At 42.4% G+C, this 21451-nt stretch overlaps 2 protein-coding genes across 8 annotated transcripts in view; both read right to left on the bottom strand.

Annotated features, from left to right (window-relative positions):
• SDC1 (syndecan 1) overlaps window positions 1-314 on the bottom strand; it is a 27620-nt gene extending 27306 nt beyond the window's left edge. The window contains exon 1 of the mRNA XM_026044927.1: window positions 44-314. Coding sequence (XP_025900712.1) covers window positions 44-100 — 57 coding nt within the window. The 5' untranslated portion in view covers window positions 101-314. The remainder of the gene's footprint in view (window positions 1-43) is intronic.
• Window positions 315-11064: 10750 nt separating this feature from the next.
• Window positions 11065-21451, bottom strand: part of PUM2 (pumilio RNA binding family member 2) — a 67335-nt gene continuing 56948 nt past the window's right edge. For 3 of the 7 annotated variants that reach the window (XM_026044893.1, XM_026044896.1, XM_026044892.1), the window contains 8 exons: window positions 20907-21174; window positions 20235-20364; window positions 18303-18437; window positions 17918-18055; window positions 16240-16365; window positions 15181-15302; window positions 13811-14003; window positions 12937-13296 (listed from right to left, as the gene is read on the bottom strand). In XM_026044893.1, the coding sequence (XP_025900678.1) occupies window positions 13165-13296; window positions 13811-14003; window positions 15181-15302; window positions 16240-16365; window positions 17918-18055; window positions 18303-18437; window positions 20235-20364; window positions 20907-21174 (1244 nt within the window). In that variant the 3' untranslated portion in view covers window positions 12937-13164. Of the gene's footprint in view, window positions 13297-13810; window positions 14004-15180; window positions 15303-16239; window positions 16366-17917; window positions 18056-18302; window positions 18438-20234; window positions 20365-20906; window positions 21175-21451 lie in introns of all 7 variants that reach the window. The other 4 variants (XM_026044894.1, XM_026044895.1, XM_026044897.1 and 1 more) reach the window with 2 other exon arrangements.

Here is a 21451-nt window from a genome sequence, read left to right as displayed (position 1 = left end):
GCGCCCGCCCCACGTGCGCGCCCGCCCGCGCCCGCAGCCTCACCGCGACGGCCGCCTGGAAGCACAGGGCCACCAGCGCCACGGCCACGGCGCGTATCATCCTCGCTGCTCGCCGCGCTGCCGAGCCTGCCCTTCTTCTTCCACYGCCTTCGCCTGCCCGTGCCGTCTCCTTCCTCTCCCTTTGCTTTATTTAGTTATTTAGAATATATGCAGTTTCTCTTCCTCCAATTTTATTTTTGTTTCTTTTTTTATGTTTTTTTTTTCTTTTTTTCCCCCTCTTCGCTAGCCGCCAAACCAGCCTCCCAGCAGCGCTCTGCAGCGGCGAGGAGTTGAACTCTGTCTTTTAATGAACACACTGCAACAACCTTCACCTACGGCCGGCCCCGGCCCCGCCTCCCTTCCCTTCCCTTCTCTTCCCTTCCCCGTTTCCCCTCCTCTGCTCCGCGCCGCTCCGCCGCCCGCCCCCGCTTCCTGCCGCCGCGCTACCTGCGCCGCCGCCCCCCCCCCCCGCGGTCATCGCATTCCCAGATTTCCTCCTTTCTTCCTTCCTCCACGCTAAAAATAATAGCGGTTTTAAACGCCCTCCCTTCCCCTCGCGGGGTGGGAGGCTCGTGGGGCCGCACTGCCTTTTCCCCCCTTGGCCCGGGCACGGGGTGGTTGTGTGCGGCGGCTCCGTGCTCGTGGTCAACAGGGTCTCCTCTGCTGAAAGGAGTTAAAAAAGAAAATGAAGGATGGAGCTTGTGTTGCTGTGTGGGGAAGGGAGGTCTGCTCGCAGCAGAGCCACTGTGCTGCCCGGCTGGTGTCCCGGGCTGGCCCGGCACGTGCTCTCCCTGTGTTCTCCTCACATTGGATTTGGAGCTGCTGCTCAAAACCGTTCTCTAAAACCCCACTCAAAGAACCCGCTTCCTAAAGCGTGTGATGAAACGGACAGCTAGACAAAACAGCTGTGTTAAAAGAGGCTCCTTGCTAACTATKTTGAGAGAAAAAGCTTCCATGTGCTCCCACACCGCTTCAGTAGTTGTGCGCTCCTTGTTCTTTGCCCCTCCTGCTGTAGATAGTGAAAACAAAGCAGGCAACAATCCTGCAAAAATTTACCACGGGCTGAATTTTATTACCCTATTTCCACAGCCAAGGCTGCAGTTCCTGTTTGGTCCCAGTCAATTTAGCTGATTTTTTTTTTTTTTTCGGATGCCAGAGCATGTTGAAATGCTGCCTATAAACAATTAAACAATGCATCCGAAGCTGTGCACGGGCTTCAAAAGTAATGCCAATTTTTAAAGAATCGGTTACAATACTGGSTGGGAAAGTTGGGGGAGTGCATGTTGAGGGGAGCAGATGGGGTGCTCATGGCACACTGTGGGCTAGCTCGGGGTGGCCAGGGACAGGCCACCAGAGCCAACAAGATGCTGTTCCCAGGGGAGGTAAGCCCAAAAAGAGGAAGAATCTGGGATTCCCGGGCACTCATGAGGCTCCATGTCTGTTTTTTGTCTGGGGGAGTACTGACCTCTGTAAGAATGAAGCACCATCTCTGCAGCTCTAGCCCGAAGGCTTAATAGCCCTAATTGGATATTCGATGTGGCTAAAACTCTCATGATTTCATCACGTGTCTTTCATTAACTTCCTTTCTCTCCCTCTCTCTTGGATTACTCGTGCAGGCTCGGCAGGAGTGGCTCCGGTCATGCTGCATCCCTACAGCGAGAGCAGAGCACCCGCTGCTGCCATCACCATGTTCTGCCCCGCGGCGCTGCAGGGCACTAGATGGCTCCTGGAGGGCCCGGGACACAAGATGGCCCCTGGGGTGGCCCACAGCCCTCAGCCAAGATGGCTGCTGGTGCCCGTGGCCCTGTGAAGCAACGCATCAGGCCTGCAGAACAGGGGGGAAATAAAAGTTATTAGGGCGCTTGGGCACCTGCCGAGCATCCTTCATCTCTTCTGGCCACCACAGTGACCTCTGTGCAGTGCCTGAGCATCCCTGGGGRCTTGGGGATGACCTTCCTCTGTGTGAGGAACCACATGGGCTGGAGCTAGCAGCAGCCAGAGAGAGGGGCTCATTTAGGAATGGTTGTGGCTGTTTTGACYGAGTTGAGTCCAATGGAAGAGAGGAGAAACATCTCCATGAGGGGTATTCCTGGGAGCCGTGGCGAGGCATTGGTCGAATTTTGTAACATATGGATTTCATGCAACTGTGCGTGCGCATTTGTGTGTGTGTGTTCAGGGAAGTGGTAGATCAAATAGCTCTGTGGTGCTTCTTGCTGGATTTGCTAGAAAACATTTAAGGCTTGATGGGGAGGGTCTGGTCAGGATTTGTGAATGGGGTAAATGGAAGAACAATGGCGTGTTTGGAAGCCAAGTGTTTCCAGTGACATTCCTGTGCCCTCTGCTTGATCATTGAAGCATGGTAAGTATTGTGGTTTCTGTCAAAAGAGCTCCATGCTGAAAAGCCAGATGAGACTTGCATGGAAAGGAGTTTCTTGGCAGCCTGGAGCTTGGGGGATGATGCGAGTTGGTTGTCTCTGCCCAGTACAGTGGAGCTGTGGGGATTTCCCGGAATTGGATCAAGGGCTTCCAGCCGTGTAGCCCAATTGAACTCGGCCTCCCTGGGGATAAGGGGCTGGTTTGAACTGTGTCCTGCCATGGGAAGGGGGAAAAGGCAGCTGAGCGAGGAATGCAGCCTGCTGCTTCTGCAGCCACCAGAGGGAAGAGGGGAACAGGGATGGCGACTGTTGCTTTTGGGCAGTTGCCACCATTCTTCTTTGCCTTCTGCAGCAGAAGTCGCCATCCCTCTTGCCCTAATGTATGTGGGTATCAGGCAGTAGGAGAAGCTGTCTGTCTGGATTTTCAGGTGTGGGACCTGCCCACGGTAGGGTTATAACCACAGTTCCCATGTGTTGCCTCCTTGCATTTGTCCACCAGCAGCGGTCRAGCCTGCAGAGCAGATGACTGCCTGCTCTGTTGAAGTCTGTTGCCATCTATCCTTAGATGGTTTAATAACAGAGTGTGACCAGATGGGGCTGGGTTTGAAGCAAGCTGCTTGTATTCCAAGTCGCTAAACCAGGGCCAAATTGGACCCATGGAATCAAGCAGGACAGATTCTCATGGAAGGCCACAGTGATTTGACCTGTAAACAAGCTTGCCTGAGGATGTTGTAGCCTAAAACCTTGGGATGAGAGAGGTCAGTATACTCCCTAATACACAGGGAGAAATTAAGAGCATACACAAAAACTGACATCGCCTCAAACATACATGGTGTTGTCAGCCTCTTGGGCTAGTAGAAATGTCAGAGAGCTCACCACTAATAGGTGCCATTCTGGTTGCTTTGAGGTAATTCACTTCCCTGTTGCTGATCTGCATATTTTTTAATTGTAGCTTTTATGCCAGAGATAACCCCATCTCTGTTTTATTTTTTTTWAATTTTGTTTTTTTTYCCCTATTCAGTAGCTCAGTTGACTGAACTGGGATATAAGAATTGGAAACCCACAGGTCATTGTGTGTTACATTTCTCTTAGCTGTGCAGTGTAGCTGAGGCCTTTAGCACAAGTCTTGGACCTGCTGAACTGAACAGAGGGGTGAAAGAGTCTTCTCAGACCCATGGGGAAGTTACTAGAAAGTAAGATTTARAAGGAATAATACTTTCAGAGAGGGGCCTGCTCCAGAAACTGGCCTCATATCACATCCTTCTCTTCCCAACTCCATGTGACAACAACAGAGCAGTCGACCCATTCCTTAAATCTATACTGAGAGAAAGAACAAGTCTGCATAGGATGAAGCCTGGCCCCTCAACCAGGTGTTATTAACACGTTTGGCAGTGTGCAGTATTTGRCATCAAGTCATCCTGCTGGCTCATCTTCCAGGAGCCCAGTCACTGTGATCCCTAATTCCCAAGATTGTTGCTYTTTGTTCAGGGTGGTGGTATGAAATACATGTAACTCTCTTCCGCTCTCCTCTGATGCCTTGGGTAAGTCTTGTGCAGTTTGTTTTGGATTTCCTTTTGCACTGATGTGGAAATAACTGGGTTTGACCCTTTCAGATGCAGGCAGTGATTTATAGCAGGATCACCTGAACCCACCCAGGATGCTTTCATAGTGATATCTGATTCTGCTTGTTCTGTCCAGCCTTCTTTGCAGTGAGTCAGATATCTCTGAACAATYGCACCTGCATCCTGACTTTCACTCCCAGGAAGTGAGAGACCAAAAGAGGCTCCTCCTCAGCTCACCCCAAGGCTTTGAGTGTGAACATAGCTTAAGGGGATGACTCTTCTGCACTCCTTTCTTCTCCCGCATGTAATACACTGAAAGAAGGAATGAACTTGCTTATTTGGATACGAATAAGCCTTATTGCAAAAAGAAAAATTAGTTTTCTTCAACTTAAACAATGAAACGTTCAGTGGCCCTTGAATGGCCCAAGTGTCAGCTCACTTGCAGTGCCAGCAATATAGTTATGACTGAACCAAGTCAACAGCCTCTCCAAGGACTCAGTGACTTCTTTTCTTCTCTCCTATTCCCATTCCCTGTGTCCTGCAAATGAGAAATTCTGGGTGGACACTGAAAACTATATATAAATATGTCTATGCCACTAACCAAATATTTCTCAATCTAATTTAGTAGAGCTTCCTTTGGCACAAGCTCAGATGGCAGTTGCATGCATCTTTTGTGATGGCTTTCATAAACAGCTGTGATGGAAACAGCTGCATTTCTTTGATGCTGCATGTAGGAATCTTGCAGCATCCTACAGGCTCATTACAGAGAGCSTCAGAACTGGATTTCAGGCACTGGCACATAAAAGTCTGTGGAGGGGGTTCCCATTAGCCTTTGTGAGATTTGGCTGAAGTTACATGGGTGTTGCCCGCRAGAAAAGACCCGCTCTCCCTCTCTTAATGAGGCCTTTTGCTCTATTACTGACTGGTGCTTTCACTATTCAGCTATTCTCAGGGCTTGTGGGCTAGGCAGGTATTTCTCAAGCATTTGCTTACTTTATTTTTTTTTTTCWCTTACTTGCCCAGGGAGTCTCTTTAGTCTCATCTGTATTTCTGTGATTCACCTACCTGTGTGGTTAGCTCGGGACAACTCACCAGTAGTGACTAACAGTGTTTTGCAGTGCAAGATCCCTAAATCTTTGTGATCCTCAGGCACTTGAGCACAGAGTGAGGTTTACCTTAGCATGAAAATAAGGCTAGAGAAAAGGGTATCACAGAGCTTACAGGGCAGAGGCTGCTGCTGTTGGGGGGCTTCAGAGAAGGGAAAGAGGGATGGGGACATTAGATGGGCATGGGGTGTTTGAGGTGCACTGTTTCTGTGCCACCCACTGCCTAGGTAAAGCAGTATTTACTGGTTCTCTATCTAGCCACCAGCCTGGTTCTTCATGTGGGTATTTCTGCTTATCCTGTGGGCCTGCAAGAGACAGAGGCTTTTTTCTGCATCTCCGCAGGGGAAATGATGAGACCAAGATGCACAGGTTGGGTTCCTGAGGTGCAGTCCCTCTGGCTGTGGGTGAGAACCTGAATGCCTCATCGCTGCCTGCTGTCCTATAAATAGGGACTGTGATTTTCAGCGCCTGTTTAGTGCCCTGATGACTATGTTACAGAATGAATATACAGAACTGGTTCTTGCAGTGCTGCAGAGATACATTATTTGCCTAGGAGAGATGGGGGCATCAGGCCAAATGAGATACTGCCCAGGTTCGTGACAGGGGCTCCTGGATGCTGGAATAACTTCCGTAAAACTTCTAGTAATKATGTTCTTCCTTTGAGATGCACTGCCACTCTCTCTCTGTCATTCCAATATACAAAATACACAAAATACTGTAGAAATTAGCTACCAGAATTTGTATTAATCTGCCCTGTATTGCTGGTTAAAGAGTTGCAAACGAAGGATAGCCTTCAAGACCTTCAACTAAAATATCGAAGCACTCGGCACACAGTCTCAGAAACGCGGTAGCTGTACGCGTTCCTGCTGTTGCTTTTACACAACTTGGGCCGGGTGTCTCGACTGGGTGAGGAATTAGAGTCTGCACGTATAGTTACAGGAATTCTGCCAAAGCAGGTTTAATACTCCTACGTATGCAAAAATGCTGTGGTTGTGGAAGAGCAGATGCTAGAGGAGAGCAGTTAGGAGAGCAAGCATCAGAAGTTTTAGTTCAATTTCAGCAACTAGAACAGATGTAATATTTGTATTGTTGTGGAAAATACAGCTTTGGGTTTTTTTCCAGCTATTTGATGTGATCTGGATCCTGGACTCGCTGCTGAACTCTGAGGAATGCTGCTCTTRGTCTAACTTAGTGTTTTATCATTTGCGCCCACCACTTATCACAACTATCCCAAGAGTTCAATATGACGTAATACACAGGCTTTCTTCTTGATTAACCCAAAGGATGTATCTTGCTGCAATTATCCTACTTCATTTAGCATCTGGAGGCCACTTAGGCAGGTATTGGCTGTCTCAGCTCCTGCGCTCAGTCACTCCACTGCTGTATCCCCCCAGGCAGTGTGACTGTCTCCCAGTCCTTGCCCGTCATGGTGTTGATTCATCCATTGATTCCCCACCCATCCTGTCTCTTCCTTCAGCCCGGACCTTCTCACACATTCCTGAGGAGAACACCTTTGCCTGGATCCTGGCGTGATCCCACTCCCCTCCCGTAGGGCCATGGGGCGGGATAACAGGTCCGTGTCCACGGGCTGCTGCCAGGGCCACCGCAGCGGAGCAAGCGGCCGGCCTGGCAGCAACGCTGTGCTCACCTGTGACTCATCCTGGGAACTTCAGCCCTGGTGGTCACAGGGAACAGGGCAAGAGGGAGGAGAGCTGGGAAAGGGGCACCAGAAGGAAGGAGGAACTGGGAGAAAGGAGGCGGGCAAGGGCTGCAGCACCGCTGGGCTGTGGGGCAGCTTTAAGCGGTGCTGATCTGCATAAGCTGGGGTTTGCCTAGGGCTCAAGGCAGGCGTGTGTGCACCCTGCCTGGCCTGAGCTGCCGAACACTGGGTAGCACCACCTCCATCAGGGCAAGCAGGTGGTTTAATCACTTCATTTTGTTCTCCTTCATTGTGTGATTGATTTTTAGGTGATTCTAGGGTTAGCTGTAGTCTGCAGGGAGGCCTAGAACAAAGGCTGAGTTTGAGGTTGGTAGGGGAAGTGTGTGTGTTTCGCTTCACCTCTTATCCCTTCCTATTTTGTAATAAAAGCTTTTTCTGCTCCCATCCCCAGGAAACCCATACAGCCTATTGCTGCGTTTTGCACGTGTCCGCATGCATGTGTCCACATGGATGTGTCCACACCGGCCTTGCAAAGGGAGAATAGTGCTCTTGGGAGGGCTCCTGGGGTTGTATCTGTTCTTTAAGTGGGCAGAGGGAGCTGTGCACCACATCACATAAGAGCACTGTGAGTGACCTCTAATGCCCTCGTCAGATTTCTGGGCCTTCTGGTTCCCCACATGCCCAATGGGGTGGGACACAGGTTAGGGCATGTCCTACAGAGCTGCTTTCCCAGCAGGAAGCAAGTTCCTGTGACTCCCAAACTGGGTCAGCTAGTCAAACCCCGTGTTCTCATGAGGCACATGACATTTCAAGGAAATAGAGACATCATGTGAATTGTGGAGTTTTCAAACAAAAAGGCTTTTAAAATGTCCCAACCGAACAGGGTCATTAGCCTGGAGCTCTCTCAAGCTCTGCTCCATTCCCACCACCCCTCCATGCACAGAATTGATTCTGTGACTTGCATTGAGTTTGTCCATTCTCAGCTCTTCAGCCAAGCTTCAGCCCTCCATGGCCCTTTTCTGAGTGTTTGCTCCTATTGCCTTGTTGATTTCTGAGAGCTAGTTTATATATAAGGCTGAGAAATAGGAAATAGCCTAGGAAAACCCAKCAGAGGTGAGCACAACAGAGAGGAATTTGGACTATATCTACCAGAAGACCATTTTTGGACTAGAGAAGACTGTATTTGGACTATCTGCAAGAAGATGGTCTTCCAGACCATCCTGTGTGTAGGAGCAGTGAGTACTTTCTGGTGATATATTTTGGCTCTCACTGAGTACAAAGAAAGGGGAAAGGGTTATACAGAGGAGGAAGGAAAGATGCTCGTCCCTAACAGGAGAGCCTCCAACTTCTGCTTCTCCTGAGATAGGACCGGGAATAGGTGCTTATACTTYGCTCTCAGGGAAGAAGAAAATATGTCTGTGGATGTAATTTTTGTCGTAACTGCCCTTGCTGGCCTTTCTGCATGCCACTTTATGTGTTGCCCTTGCCATAACACTCCCTGCAATATGCATTTGCGCTCAGGAAGCAGTTTTATTTCTTTGAGGGCCTTCTTGAAGTGACATATGGAAGGCTATTTTTGGCATGCTGTGAAAGGCACCTCAGTGGGAGCAGACTGTATCTTGAAGCCTTGGGAGCAGGTGACAAATATGACCTGGAGAGGGAAGGATCTCATCAGGATCTCATCAGACTTGGTCAGCTCCTCACTCCACAGTGACTTTGCCCTGCGGTGGAGGAGTAACCGATGCTGCTGTGGCTACGATCTGCAGCCAGCAGCTGCAGGTAGCATTGGTGAAACCATGGTGTTTCTCCCCATTAYGGGTGCTGCCGGTCAGCTGTGTCACCTACAGTGTGATCCTGAATCTTCTTTGGATATCTTCAAGGTATTTCAGGCCTGGTAAGTAGTGTTCACATAGGAGGAAGGGTAGAAGGCCTCTGGCATCTGCAGTACTCATGCTAGTGACAAGGCAGTGTTTTGTTTTCTTAGTAATGGGAGAGGTTTCTCGGAATAGGTCTATCTCCTGTTTTTCTCTTGCCCTATAAAAATCCTTACGTAGTCTCCACACTTTAACGATGGGGCTGCCCTGCTCTCCAGATCTGCTTTACTTACAGTTAAGTCTGGGAGAAAGGCATTGGGAGAYGATCCAAGGAACAGGTCCTGCCCACCTGCATGCCCTAAGAGTCATGCTGCATCTTGTGCAAGGAATCATTCCAGTTGAGCTAAAGGCCCAGGCCCAATTCAGCAGAAAATTAACCCGCCCAGCTTCTTGTGGTTAGGATGTGGTCTTACAGAGTGAGGTGGGCTTGAAGGGAAGCAAACTCCTGTGCACAGGGCGAGCACACCAGTGGAGAGGCTCTGTCTGAAGGGGCCGGTGGAAGGACTCGTCTGCTGAAGAATACCAGCAGTTTGGAGAAACCTGTACGGGGGATGTTTCCTCCTGGCTCCATCCTTCCTGCATGTTCCTGCTCCTGACGGAGGCTGTTGTGGGCTGGGACTAGCACTGGGAGACAGTGCAAGTTACAGTAAGCGCAGATGCAGAAGAACATTTTCAGTGYGCTGGTAAATTTGGTTATCCTTTCTTTCCTCAAGTAGCAAGTGTCTTCAAGAGATGAAAATCTACTGAACACGGGTACAAGGCACTATCTGCTGCTCTCAGGTTGCATGGTGAACATGATGCTCTCAAGAAGTATTTAAATATGGGGCTCTAAACTGAGCTCTCAGTAGCACGTTACCTTTCTACAGAGGACTGAGTTTTCTCCCCACATGCATGAATTGAATGTGATCTGTGATTTTAATGTGCTGCTCCTGCATCCTCAAATGCCTTTGCAAGTCTTCCTCTCATCTTTATTCCTCCGTTTACCCATTTCCCTAATTAGCTGTAGATGAACATAGATGTCCTGTTAGAACAAAACTGATGAAGAGATCAGCTCACTTACCAGGGTACTGTACAACACATCAGAAGCAGCTCTCCAAAAGGTGTTTCTTAGAGCAGAGGGCAAGGGAAAGAATGACTAGCCTCAACCTCAGCATGGTAAAACATCTCATTTCTGCCACCAGAAACTTCAGTTTTCCCATCTGTCTGATGAAAAGATTATCAGTGAATCTAGCAGGCAGCAAGAGAGGTAAAACTGCTGCAGCTCCGTCTGTTGGCAGCAGAGCTGGGTTGCCTGAGCACTGGCAGCCCACCCTGGCTGCTGTTTGAAACCACTTCTCCCTGCACCTCAAAGCTAAAAGTTTGCCTTTCAGAAGCCCTGGTCGGTAAGAGAACRCCCAGCGGATGCCGCGCTGGCCGGGGCAGCCCGCAGTGCTGGTCCCAAACACCCAGGCACCCACTGTGGTCCCAGCCATATACAAGATGATGATGAAGCTRAAGCCTTCACCACCACCTCGCAGGCATTCCTAGTAGGCCAGATATGAAGGCTGCACAGTTCAGGAATGGCCTCTGGAAGCCTAAGTGACCTAATCCAAGGCTCCTAAACAATCATCTGCTCCTCACCTGAACAGTGAAGCAGAAACCCGTGTCTTTGCAAAGCCGAGCTCCCCAAGGCAGCACCAAAGCCGTGAGACCTAACCRAGAACATGAAGAAAGGTTTCCTACAGGAAAAAACACAAGACCAGATACATTTCACACAGTGTTATTCACACATTTTCTTTTTTTTTTTTTCTTTCTTTTACAGTATATACATGTGAACATTACATTAGTCAATATTAGTCACCTGGAGTCAAACCTAATCAAACTGGTCCATAAACAATCTATATCAAAAAGCGATACTTGAGCAAAAAGTCTAGTGGTTCTACCCAAACCCTAAAATAGTTGGAAGGAAAAAAACAGTGATTTTATGTTCCTGTACATCATTTGTGCAGAATGATTTTAGAAGAGTGAGTGGAAGATTATGTTCAAAGTACTGAGAGCACAAAGGATGGTTAAGTTATAGGACTGTTTAATCCAACCATGGCATGTGTATTACTGGGACATTATCACTTCCTTGGACATCCAAGAGTCCAATTTAATATATTACACACTGAAAATAATGCCAGCTTTGTGGATTAATAACATACAGCACTTCTACACAGGATAAAAATACTGAGAAGAATTAACATTTCCAAGAAAGTGCCTCAAAAGTCATCTTATGTGTGACTACGGGAAATCTCTTGTTCCGATCACAGGGCTCGTACCTCTATGGAGAGGAGTTTTGTGAACTGCCATGCAAGTAACATTTGGCATTTAGAATTGTGCTTATTAAAAATAATCAGGCCTATGACATCCGTGTGCAGCTAGTAAATGACTGATTCGGGAATTAAGGTAGGCCAGAAAAAAAACTGCCCATTTGCCTCTCTGTTAAGGAGTTAACACTACAATAAAAGAAAGAGAGGAGCTTTTATGATGTATGCCTTAAAAAGACTTAATGTAAATCGGATATAAACAGTAACATGACAGAATCCCTTACACAAGCTTATACCGCTACTAGTTCTCCTCGTCATCAGAGCCCTATCACAACAGCCTGGTATTTGATCAATGCTCAAGACGTTGCATTCAACATATCTTGTTGATCAAAACTTTAGGTTTTGCCATCAAAATGAATGTTTTACACAAAATACTTACTTCAACAACATACAAAGCACTTCCTTTATCTTTCAGAAACTGAATATACAAAGTAAGCTTTTTCCAAAATATTTCCATAGGCAAAGAATTAAAAAGGATTTTAATTATACACATATGGTCACAATTCTGCCTTAAAAAGATCATTGGGAAATGTACATAAGGCCGCTTGTAAATGTACATCATCTTTATGTTACTGTTACAATGTCATATGTCCAGAGAAAAAAATTGACAGTATCATACATATTTGCTTTACGTTGGGAGTAGGCTATTCAAAAATACAGTACTCTTCTGTACAAAAAAATCATGCCACATTTATTAAGATGGAAGAAGCATTGGTTTTTGTGATAACCAAATATTTCAGTCCATTTCTTTCTTACTATGCTTACTATCCCGACTTAAAATTTGAACAGATTCATTTCCCAAAGCGTCCATATTAACAGAATCAACAGCTATGTTATAAACAAAACATAATGTTTCTCACAATAGATAAAAAGAAAGCCGGTTCATATTTTTGAAACCATATAAAGATAGAATTTAAAAAAATCACTCTTGATTTGCTGAAATAAATTTACATTATACAACACTATATGCCAGGAGGAGAAAAGGGATGGGGGATATGAATATACACTAAAATGCAAATTTTTGTCCCAAAAAGGGGTAAAACAAATTACATTTACAGCATGAAGGTTTACAAATGTACATCTGTACAACCAAGGTAAGCATCACTACTAAATTAGCAAGGCTTGTAATAAACATCGAAACAAGAGATTTGTTTTCAAACTGTAAACTTACACCTATTAACTACACGTATACAATGCATATATTTATAGGAAGCAAAAAAGCTATCTGAATATTTAATCAATCATGCTTAAATGTTGAGCTATCAAGTTTAGTTTTCAGTGGCCCCTTTTCATCATTACCTATTTTTCGCATCTACAGTGAGAAAGCAAAATAAATGCTCAACACTTTCAAATCCTTACAATTCTATATGCAAAATAAAAAAATACAAATCTCTACTCTTCCTGCGTTGTAAAACTGACTGTAAAGTTAATACAGGGTTCACTTCTTTTCCAACAGTGTACTTTACTGAGTGGAAGTACCACCATGATTTTATTCCTCTACCTTGTACAACAATTAAATATATAAGTATATACAGCACTTTTATTTTTAATACATTGCTGGAGAAAAACTTAAAAAAAAGCGTCCACAGCAAGTGATACAAGCTCGTCTTTTAAAGTTTCTGTTGTTTTGTTACTCCCTATTTTAATTTGCTGTGCCCTGTTTATTATATTTGGGTAGTATGTTGTGAACCACCAAAATACAACTTAACTTTTCGACATGTTAAATAATACGTATGCAGCTGATCAATTTTAATCTGGTATAAAAGACTTCACAGAAAAGGGAAAAGTAAGGATTGATTCTATATACAACTCTATAAACCTGTTGTGCTATGATGTTGGATAGACCTACCAGATTGCAAGCCAGTGTATTAAAAGAATACTGTACTTTTTCCCTTTAAAAACTATTTCAGTGACTTTACAAGGTAAAAATTTACAAAATATGTGACAGCTATTTTGATACAATTACATCATATACAGGCATTCTGTGCTTTGCCAGCCATCCAATCTGATAGGTCTCCRGATCAGGGCTGGAGATATTTTATAATTCACTCCCCAAAAATATACACAAGAATAAAAATTTTACAAATGGATGAACAAAGTCAATAAATAGATTTAAAAAAATCAGAACATTTATAGTTAAGTTGTATGTTTTGATCATTCACAATGTTTTTCTTCTTCCATTCCTCTTTCTGCTCATCTTCTACAGCATCCCATTTGGTGGTCCACCAATTGGCCCCAGATCAGCACTGTTCTTCAGGTAGTACTTCTCCAACTTGGCCAGAATGTGTTTGCCATAGGTATATTTACGCAGAGTTGTGATGTGGGGTCGAATCTGTAAAGAAGAAACCCATTATKTGTTCTGATGAAAACTCTTAAGCGTGTCCTGTAAATAACTGTATCAAAAAATGCTGAAAGTCTGTATTTCAAGATCCTGGAAGTTTCTGCAAAGGTCTAAAATAGTATTTTGAARTCTCAGATGACCACTATACTTTTTCAAATCTTTCGAGAACTGCAGAATGGATTTATACCAGCAGCTAGTTTAAAACAAAGTTTTGTCGTTTTAATAAAGAAGACGTATTACTTTTATATTAGAAGTATTTTCACAAAAAAAGCTGGATCAAATACAATACTTTTCTGCACATTTGCATTTTTAGTTTACAAGGCAATGCCCAGAGACCTGAATATATTCTGCTTGAGGAAGTCCAACTGAAATTAAAGATGCTTATATATCAATTCAGTTTTACAGATCTAGTAAGCTTTAAGTTTAAAGGGAAAGGGATTCTAAAAGATTAACTAGGAGAGAGGAAAAAAAAAAGATTGAGTCACAGAATTATATACAAACATACCTTATGCATTATTATCTTCCGCTGAGCRGGTTCAGCCATATCGATCATCTTCTGAACAACGTAGTTGGCATACTGGTCCTTCATCATGGTGTATAAGGCACTGTGAGGACCATCATTCTGGCAACAAACCTCATCAATAAGCAAAGCTCTTTCAGCACGAGAAGCGTGAGTTACACATTTTTCTACCACGTTGCTGAAAAAGAAGGCAAATGCATTGCAACTTCAGGAGTAGATTTTAAAACTGGCTAATCTTTATCTTACCGGAGAGATTCTCCACTAGATCTACAGCAGATCTACTGCACTTTGGGTTACATATATATTCTAGTACATCTGTTTTGGTTACAGGCCCGTTTTAGACTGCAAGTCGCAATGAAACAAAACTGGGAGAGCGCCAGACATGAGGCTTCCTGTTTTGCATAAAGCCCCTTTCCTAGATCAGGACCGTCACACGTTTCTTTTTGTAGACAAAGTCTCTGACCTTCCACACACTATAATCAGAAAGGCCAATTATCATAACCCAGCCACAAAGTGATTTAGGCTCTTAATTTCCTTTGGAAATTGAGCAAGTTCCAAGGAGAGGAATATGAACCATTATAGGCACAGAAAAATAAGAACCAGATCAACTTAGTGCCCCTATATTTAAAACAAACAAACAAACAAACAAAAAAAAAAAACCCAAAAACCCACCAACTACCTCCAAAACGTCACACAACTTTCCTACATCATGAGGATGACAAGGCTAGTCCAAGTTACCTGAACTGTATTTTCATTAGAAACAAAGCTGCATTATCAACGTTTCAGGAAAGTATTTGAAGGCCGAGTTTCAGGTCCTAATCTTAAGATAACTGAGAATTTCTACAATGGTCCTTCAGCATCTTCATAGCGAATAAAACCTTTGCCAGGCTGAAGCCCCACTTTTTGAAACTAGTCTTTTTGTTCACGAGTTGCTCGACTCAGCTGATGGAAAGCCGCAAGTCCCAGCTCACCAGCTGCCATAAACTGAGTAAATTCTAGAGCTTTTCAGCTRGCCCTGGGGCTCCTTCCCTTGCCCCTACTTGGAGACCTGCAGACAGTTCCCTGCACACACGGCCTGCGCTTGCACACACACACTGCACAAAACACCATTCCAAAAGCCAACAGAAAATGGTTGTTTTACTATGGAATGGCATTTCCCCTTTCCCTTCCTCAAATCCAGTATTTCACAGATGATAAAAATATCACTACTGTTCGTTTTTATAAAAACAGGAAATTTCAGAAAGGTTATACAAAGGAAGAGAATACCATATCCTTTCTGTAGCACAATAAACAAATTTAATACCACAACTTTAAAAGGTTAGTGATCCTTTTAACATAGAAAGGCTGTGCAATACCTGGCAAATTTGTGCTGACTCAAAGCTAGAACTTTTCCTCTTATTTCTGAAACTATTTTACTCTTGTCTTCAGGACGACCATGCTCCAGTACATGCTGAATAACGTAATTTCCGTATTGATCCTGAAAATAGCAAGTAATTCAAGTTCAAACCAAGTACTACAGCTTTTGTATATTTGTATAAACTCTCAAAGTATTACTTGCATAAATCTAAGGAAAATACAATGATGTCAACAATAATGTCAGCATTGCAGAAACAAAGGGATTCAAACAATAATGCTCAGCCATTACTTAATGAAAAGGTGAAAAAAGTCCAAGATGTAAAAGATCTATAAAACAGTATTTTTCTAAAGTGTTCTTTTTATGCTCTCAAAAAAAAAATCCTCAAAATTCTCTTATCACTATTCTCTAACAGCTGTCAGATCTTCCTAGAACTTTGGTTCCCCAAGCCAGATGCTGTGGCTAGACCTGTATATACAAGAAGCTACACAGAAATAAGGTACACCTTCAAGTTAARGCACAGTATAATTCTTGCCTTTCTATGTGCGGGAATTCCTACTGAACACTAAGAATCCCTTTCTGTACTTCAACTTGATTCAACTTCAAAGGCACTTATCTGCAGCATTCATTTTCCTCATTCCAGACCAAAACATGAAATCATGTTGCATAAGGTCTTTGGCCCTCATTTTGAAAAGATTATTTTTCTTCTATGAGAAAATGCAATGTATTGTGGACAAAGTATTTGTGTTTTGACATTGTTAGAAGTTATTTGAAGGAGAACAGAGTGAATCAAGATGAACTACAAAAGGGCAGTCTTTGCAATAAAAAGCATATAGTAGTTCTGTGAGTTTACAGCGTATGTTCTAAGCTACACCCAAAAGCGTAAAGAAGAAATAAAAAACTTTTTTTTTTAACACCCAACTTCCAAATTCATTTTAATTAACACTATTGGGGTTGGGGACCAGACAAATGCATAAAAAATACTTCACACACTAAGAAATAAGAGGAATAAAGAGCGTGAAAACAAAGTTCTACCAGGCATGTGACTGCACACACTGACCTGCACTAGCTGTTCTGTGTGTTGATGCAGTTCTTCTAGGATTGGCAAGGTCTGCTCGGCAGTGCAGTGTTCCAGAATGCGCTGAATTACTCTGCAACCATACGGATGAGTCGAAAGTACAAACACCTTAAAATAGGATCATAGACTGAAGTTAAACCAACTGAAATTTACAGGTGTACTAATAATTACCACACTCGAAATAGTATACATATATAGCATATTGACTTCTGTTATTAAAAAATAAAATTGTCTTTCAAGTTCCATCTCCCTTAAAACTCAGGAAAAGATGAGAGTGGTAAATTTTTGGCTCAAGTAATGACACAACTATCTAAATGTCTGTTTTTTTCCCTTTCATTTCTAGCCTACTTTACTGAGACTAAGAGGRAAAAAAAAGCAAAGCTGAAAGTTTGATCAGTGGTGAAACCAGACACACATGGCCTGAAAATACATACGTGGTTGGGTTGCTTGGTTAAGCGCTGTCCACATTTCAGCCTTTTCTTTAGAATTCTTTTTTTAGTTCATTTAAAAAATAAGTTTTAACTCTAGATTGACATTTATAAAAAGGTGTTCAATTATTGCAACCATTTCCCCCAATTTCACATTCCAACATTCTGCAGGCTTATTTTTGAGATAAAGCCTGTAAATAGCTCTTCAAAACATGCAGTCGAGGTGCTGCTCCCCCTGCTTCCTTACACAGGAGCCAGATTTGTCTTTCAGGGTTTAATTTAGAAGACTCAGTACTGGTCACAACTGACAACAAAGCATCTTGGCTGATTACCTGTGCTATCTTTACCTGCCTGCATCATTTGGATCTTACATTTGTGCACCATGGAGCAACAAGTCAGTTCTCATTTATCACTTTATATTAGTTTTCATTTTATAAATATCTACATATACAAGTCATGGATAGATGTCCAGTCAATGAACAGTTAATTTCATATTACATATGAAATATGTAATATTCCTATTACATAGGAAATTAACCCTTTTCATATTACATAGGAAATTAAGCCCCTTACATACTTTGTGGTGTGAAAAGGAGACCTGGTCCTAGCTAGATATCTTGGTATGCCATTTCTTGCATAGACTACAGCACAGTATGCACCTTATCATATATGTGTGTGTTTGGAGAAAGGGGGAGTCAATAAACCAAACATGCACTTAACACTGACCCAGAGATGGAAAACAGATGAACGCGCTTCTTCTAAGTATTTCATTAATAATAAAAAATATAGAAAAGAGAATAAAAAATTGAAAAAGGAAYGCTGAAAGACAGGCTTGGAAGACCACAATAAAAGACTAAACAGCTTAATGGAAAAAAATACACATTAGGGATCATATACAACTTAATGTATCAAAAACAGCCTGGCGAAGTTGTGAAGAAAACGTCAAAAGGCACATCACAAAATTCAAACTGAAGGCCGGGGCTTACGCCAGCTACTCTATTATTGACATTCACAGCACATCCAGACAGGTTTCCCAGAGCCTCATGTTCAACACACTCATCTCTGCACAGTATGTTAGCTGTCCATTGAACAGTTTTACTATTCTTCCTGTTTTTAATCCTCCTTAATATAAAGTGACACGGAAGTGCTAGATGTGACCTTGTTTATATAAATGAGAGGAAATGCACCTGCAAGTTGAAGCAACTCCATGGAAAATGAACTGTTGACATTACCTGTCCTTTGAACGCATCGATGATGAACTGAAGTGACTGGGGCTGAACACACTCAATACATTTCTGTACAACATGGTTTCCATTTTGATCTTTCACACATTTCAGAACATGACCATCCAACTCTTTCACCATTTCATTCTGGAAAACAAATAAARAGACGACCATCCTTGTCTTTATAGTGATAGTGTCGCAACAAAAATATCCATTTTTAGCATAACTGCCCAAYTGTAACATTCATTGGTCTACTTATGTACCTTAAATATGTTCAAATTTAAAGACCTATGTTGCCCCCAAAGTATACTGTCATGAAGGGGAAGATCAACAATTTAAGCATGTGAAAAGGTGRATGTAATGGAAAAAATAAAAAAAAATTGTTCTAACTTACAATTACCTGCTGGTCAGGCGAGATAGACTCAAGTGCTTTCTGAATAACACGACAACCATACATTTGTAGGGCTAATGGCAGGACATGGCCACGTATGCGTGTTGCTAGGGCTAACTTTTGATCCAGGCTTCCAAACTAAAAGAAAATAAATACCTTGTTAGCAACAAAGTCACTGCAAAACATGGGGATTTATATGACTAAGAACTTTCATGATAYTAGGAATTTACTAGGCCTCACACATCATTTAATTTTGATTGGTTTATTTACCAGAAACTTTTGTTCTCTAAAATACAGTATTTTATAACACATAAACACTCCACATTCCAGTAAAATACCTGCTACCAAGTGCATCACCCTTAAAAGAGGGCAGAAAAAAAAAAATCAAGTAGTTTATATTTGACTGGAAGAATATTGCACACCACCACGAGACAGTCCACAAGAGCATGTAACACAACGCCTCCATATCTGCGTGTTCAGAACAATAACCTACTCATTAGGCAAATTAATTACATCATGTTACTTTTATATACCAACTCACATTTGTATTTTAATACATCAGATTTATCTCTACACAGGTCACTGCCTCTATACAAGAGCTAAACTGTAATGGGAAAAAACTTTTCAGCCCCTGAAGTTGCTGCATGGGACTGGAAGGACTCATTCCTCATCATAAGCTCTGGAAAATCTGGAAATACTTTAATCCCACAGAGCAAACGCAAAATGGTTTTGTACACTGGCTGGATCATGATAAAGTTCAACTTATAGCTGAAGGTTAAGAACCTATATACTGTAAATAAGCCGTAACTTTTGTAAACACATAGTCTGTTTTTGTAAAAGAATGTCAACGTATGGAGTGAGGAAAGGCATAAAGCACATTGTTTAGGCATAAAGCACATTGTTTAGCACACTGCTTATTAAGAAGTCCACCTCTACTTAAAACAAGTGCTTATTTATTAATGAGTGCTTTGCAGGTGTACCTTGTATCCTACTAGATATTAATTTATTTCTGATAAAGAGTATACTGTGCTAGGTACTTGAGGTATAGATTTTTACACACAGGCATTGCTTTTTCCTCCTTCTGCAAGTTAGAATCTTATAGCACTTTGTAAATAATTTTCTTACTCCACCATTTTCAAGAAAAAACAAAGCTGCTTTAAATAGCAATCTTACTAATACTGGATGCAGAAGTATCTCCTGTCACTCCTTTCCTAAAAATTCTTCTATCCGAACACATATGTAACTTCTTCCGTCTCTTCATTTATAGCACTGGACAAATTTAAATTTATCTGACTACAGGAGCCTTTTCAATACAGTTTACCAAGATGCAGTGACTGATAAATAAAAGTATCCTTCAAATCCCTGGGCAACCATCTGCTGAAAGTCTCTGTAAATTAAGGTGCAAGACCTGCAAAGCCCGAGGATGCCCCATGCAYGGGCTTTAGTAGATGTTTTTCAGAAGACATAGCAAATGTATGAAACTGCCCTTTTAAAGGGTGCTGTATCTCAGCACACTTCACACATTACACAATTAATTAGCACATTACATCTAAAGTTCAGAAATCCTGCTTACTCAAGGTTTTTCTTCTTCAAACTGAAAATTCTCATTAAAATAAGAAGCTGCATTTTGCTGTTTTCTGAAATAGCTTTTCAGACATACAGCAACGTTATTATCAATATGGTAAGAGCAGCCTAGGCTGTTAACCAAAGTATACATCATCAGCACAAAGACAAAACCGTGGCCATTTTCTTCTGTTCTGAGTAAAGCTGGAGGGACACAGAACAGGAATGTGCGTGCAGTGTTCAAAACTTGGGTTCCACAGTAAATATCTAGGAGAACCCTTCTACAATGTTAAGAAAATACTTCAAAGTTACATCAGATTTTAGAGCTTTTCATATGGATTTCTGTTCATGCACCTGAAGTATTACATTTACCTCAAAGAACTTCTGTATTACATAGTTTCCAAACACATCAGTCATCAGCTGATAGGCTGCTTGCAGAATCTCATTGAACACCATCTGGCGCTCAGCCGGCGTAGCTCTCTCTAGCTTTTGCTGTATAAATCTAAGTGTAAAAAAGTGCACGTTATACATCATATAAACAAGAAAATCTCTTAAACACAGCTTCAGTGACACACCTCAATATTTTAAAATCAACATTCAACATTTATAAAAAGTAACTTAAGTAGTGCATTTTACATAGTAAAGTACATCTAAATACATAAATTTAGAAGATATGTGCAACTTTTCATTTGAAAAGGATTAAAGATGTAAAGAACAATTATGAATTACAGCTGAAAAAACAATTTTACATTCCAGATGCCAAATTATATATTTTTTTCCTCAATGCCTTTCTTAAATACTAGAGTTTAGAAGTTTAATTATGAGACTATTTCAACACTAAAAGCTTCTACTGGGAGCTAATAGACTTAAATTAACTTTTATAATTCTTTCTTCCCCTAAAAGGGAAAGTATCAGTGTATGAACATCTGCCCAAATAACAGGATGCATCATATTAAGATTACGACCAACTCATTTTAGTGTTTTATGGTAATACCACAMCACACAAGCAGCAAAACTTATCATTAGCTTTACCAGAATAATTACCTAGAACCATGCTGGTCTTGGGAAAACTCAACAATATGTCCAACCAGGTCTCTTAGTTGAAGGTTAGGGAAACGATTATTTCTGAAATCTTCGAGTAATCGACTACGTCCAGAAGGCATAATGTCAGACCTACTGTAACGAAGACGTGAGGGAGGGAAGAGCTGACTGGTGGAGCTAAAAAGACTGGAGGTACTTGCTGCACTGCGATACTTGGCTTCTGCTCCAGGTGCTGCAGAAATATAGCGACCACTACCATTTGTCAGTCCCCCTACAAGGAAGCAGTTCTGTCAGTAAAAGCCTCTGAGAAAATAAACAACAATAAAATAAAAGTGTACTAGAACTATGGATACTCTGGAGGCAAGGAAAACAAAACAGTGTTGTCTTGTTATCTATCTTTACCTCCCTTYGGTTGGAGGAGGTAGATAGCTTTATCTTCAACGAAATAAAACCACTCTCCTCATTTTTATTTTATGAGGAGGGCAACCAGGAGAAGGAAACTTATGAGAAAAATATAATGGAATGGGTAAAGTGACGACCCATTCAGA

The sequence above is a fragment of the Nothoprocta perdicaria genome, unplaced genomic scaffold (genome assembly GCF_003342845.1).
Source record: "Nothoprocta perdicaria isolate Ctin4 unplaced genomic scaffold, notPer1 scaffold_39, whole genome shotgun sequence".
NCBI classification, from domain to species: domain Eukaryota; kingdom Metazoa; phylum Chordata; class Aves; order Tinamiformes; family Tinamidae; genus Nothoprocta; species Nothoprocta perdicaria.
Note: the sequence above shows the minus strand (reverse complement) of the source record. Positions and strands in the feature narration are given on the sequence as shown.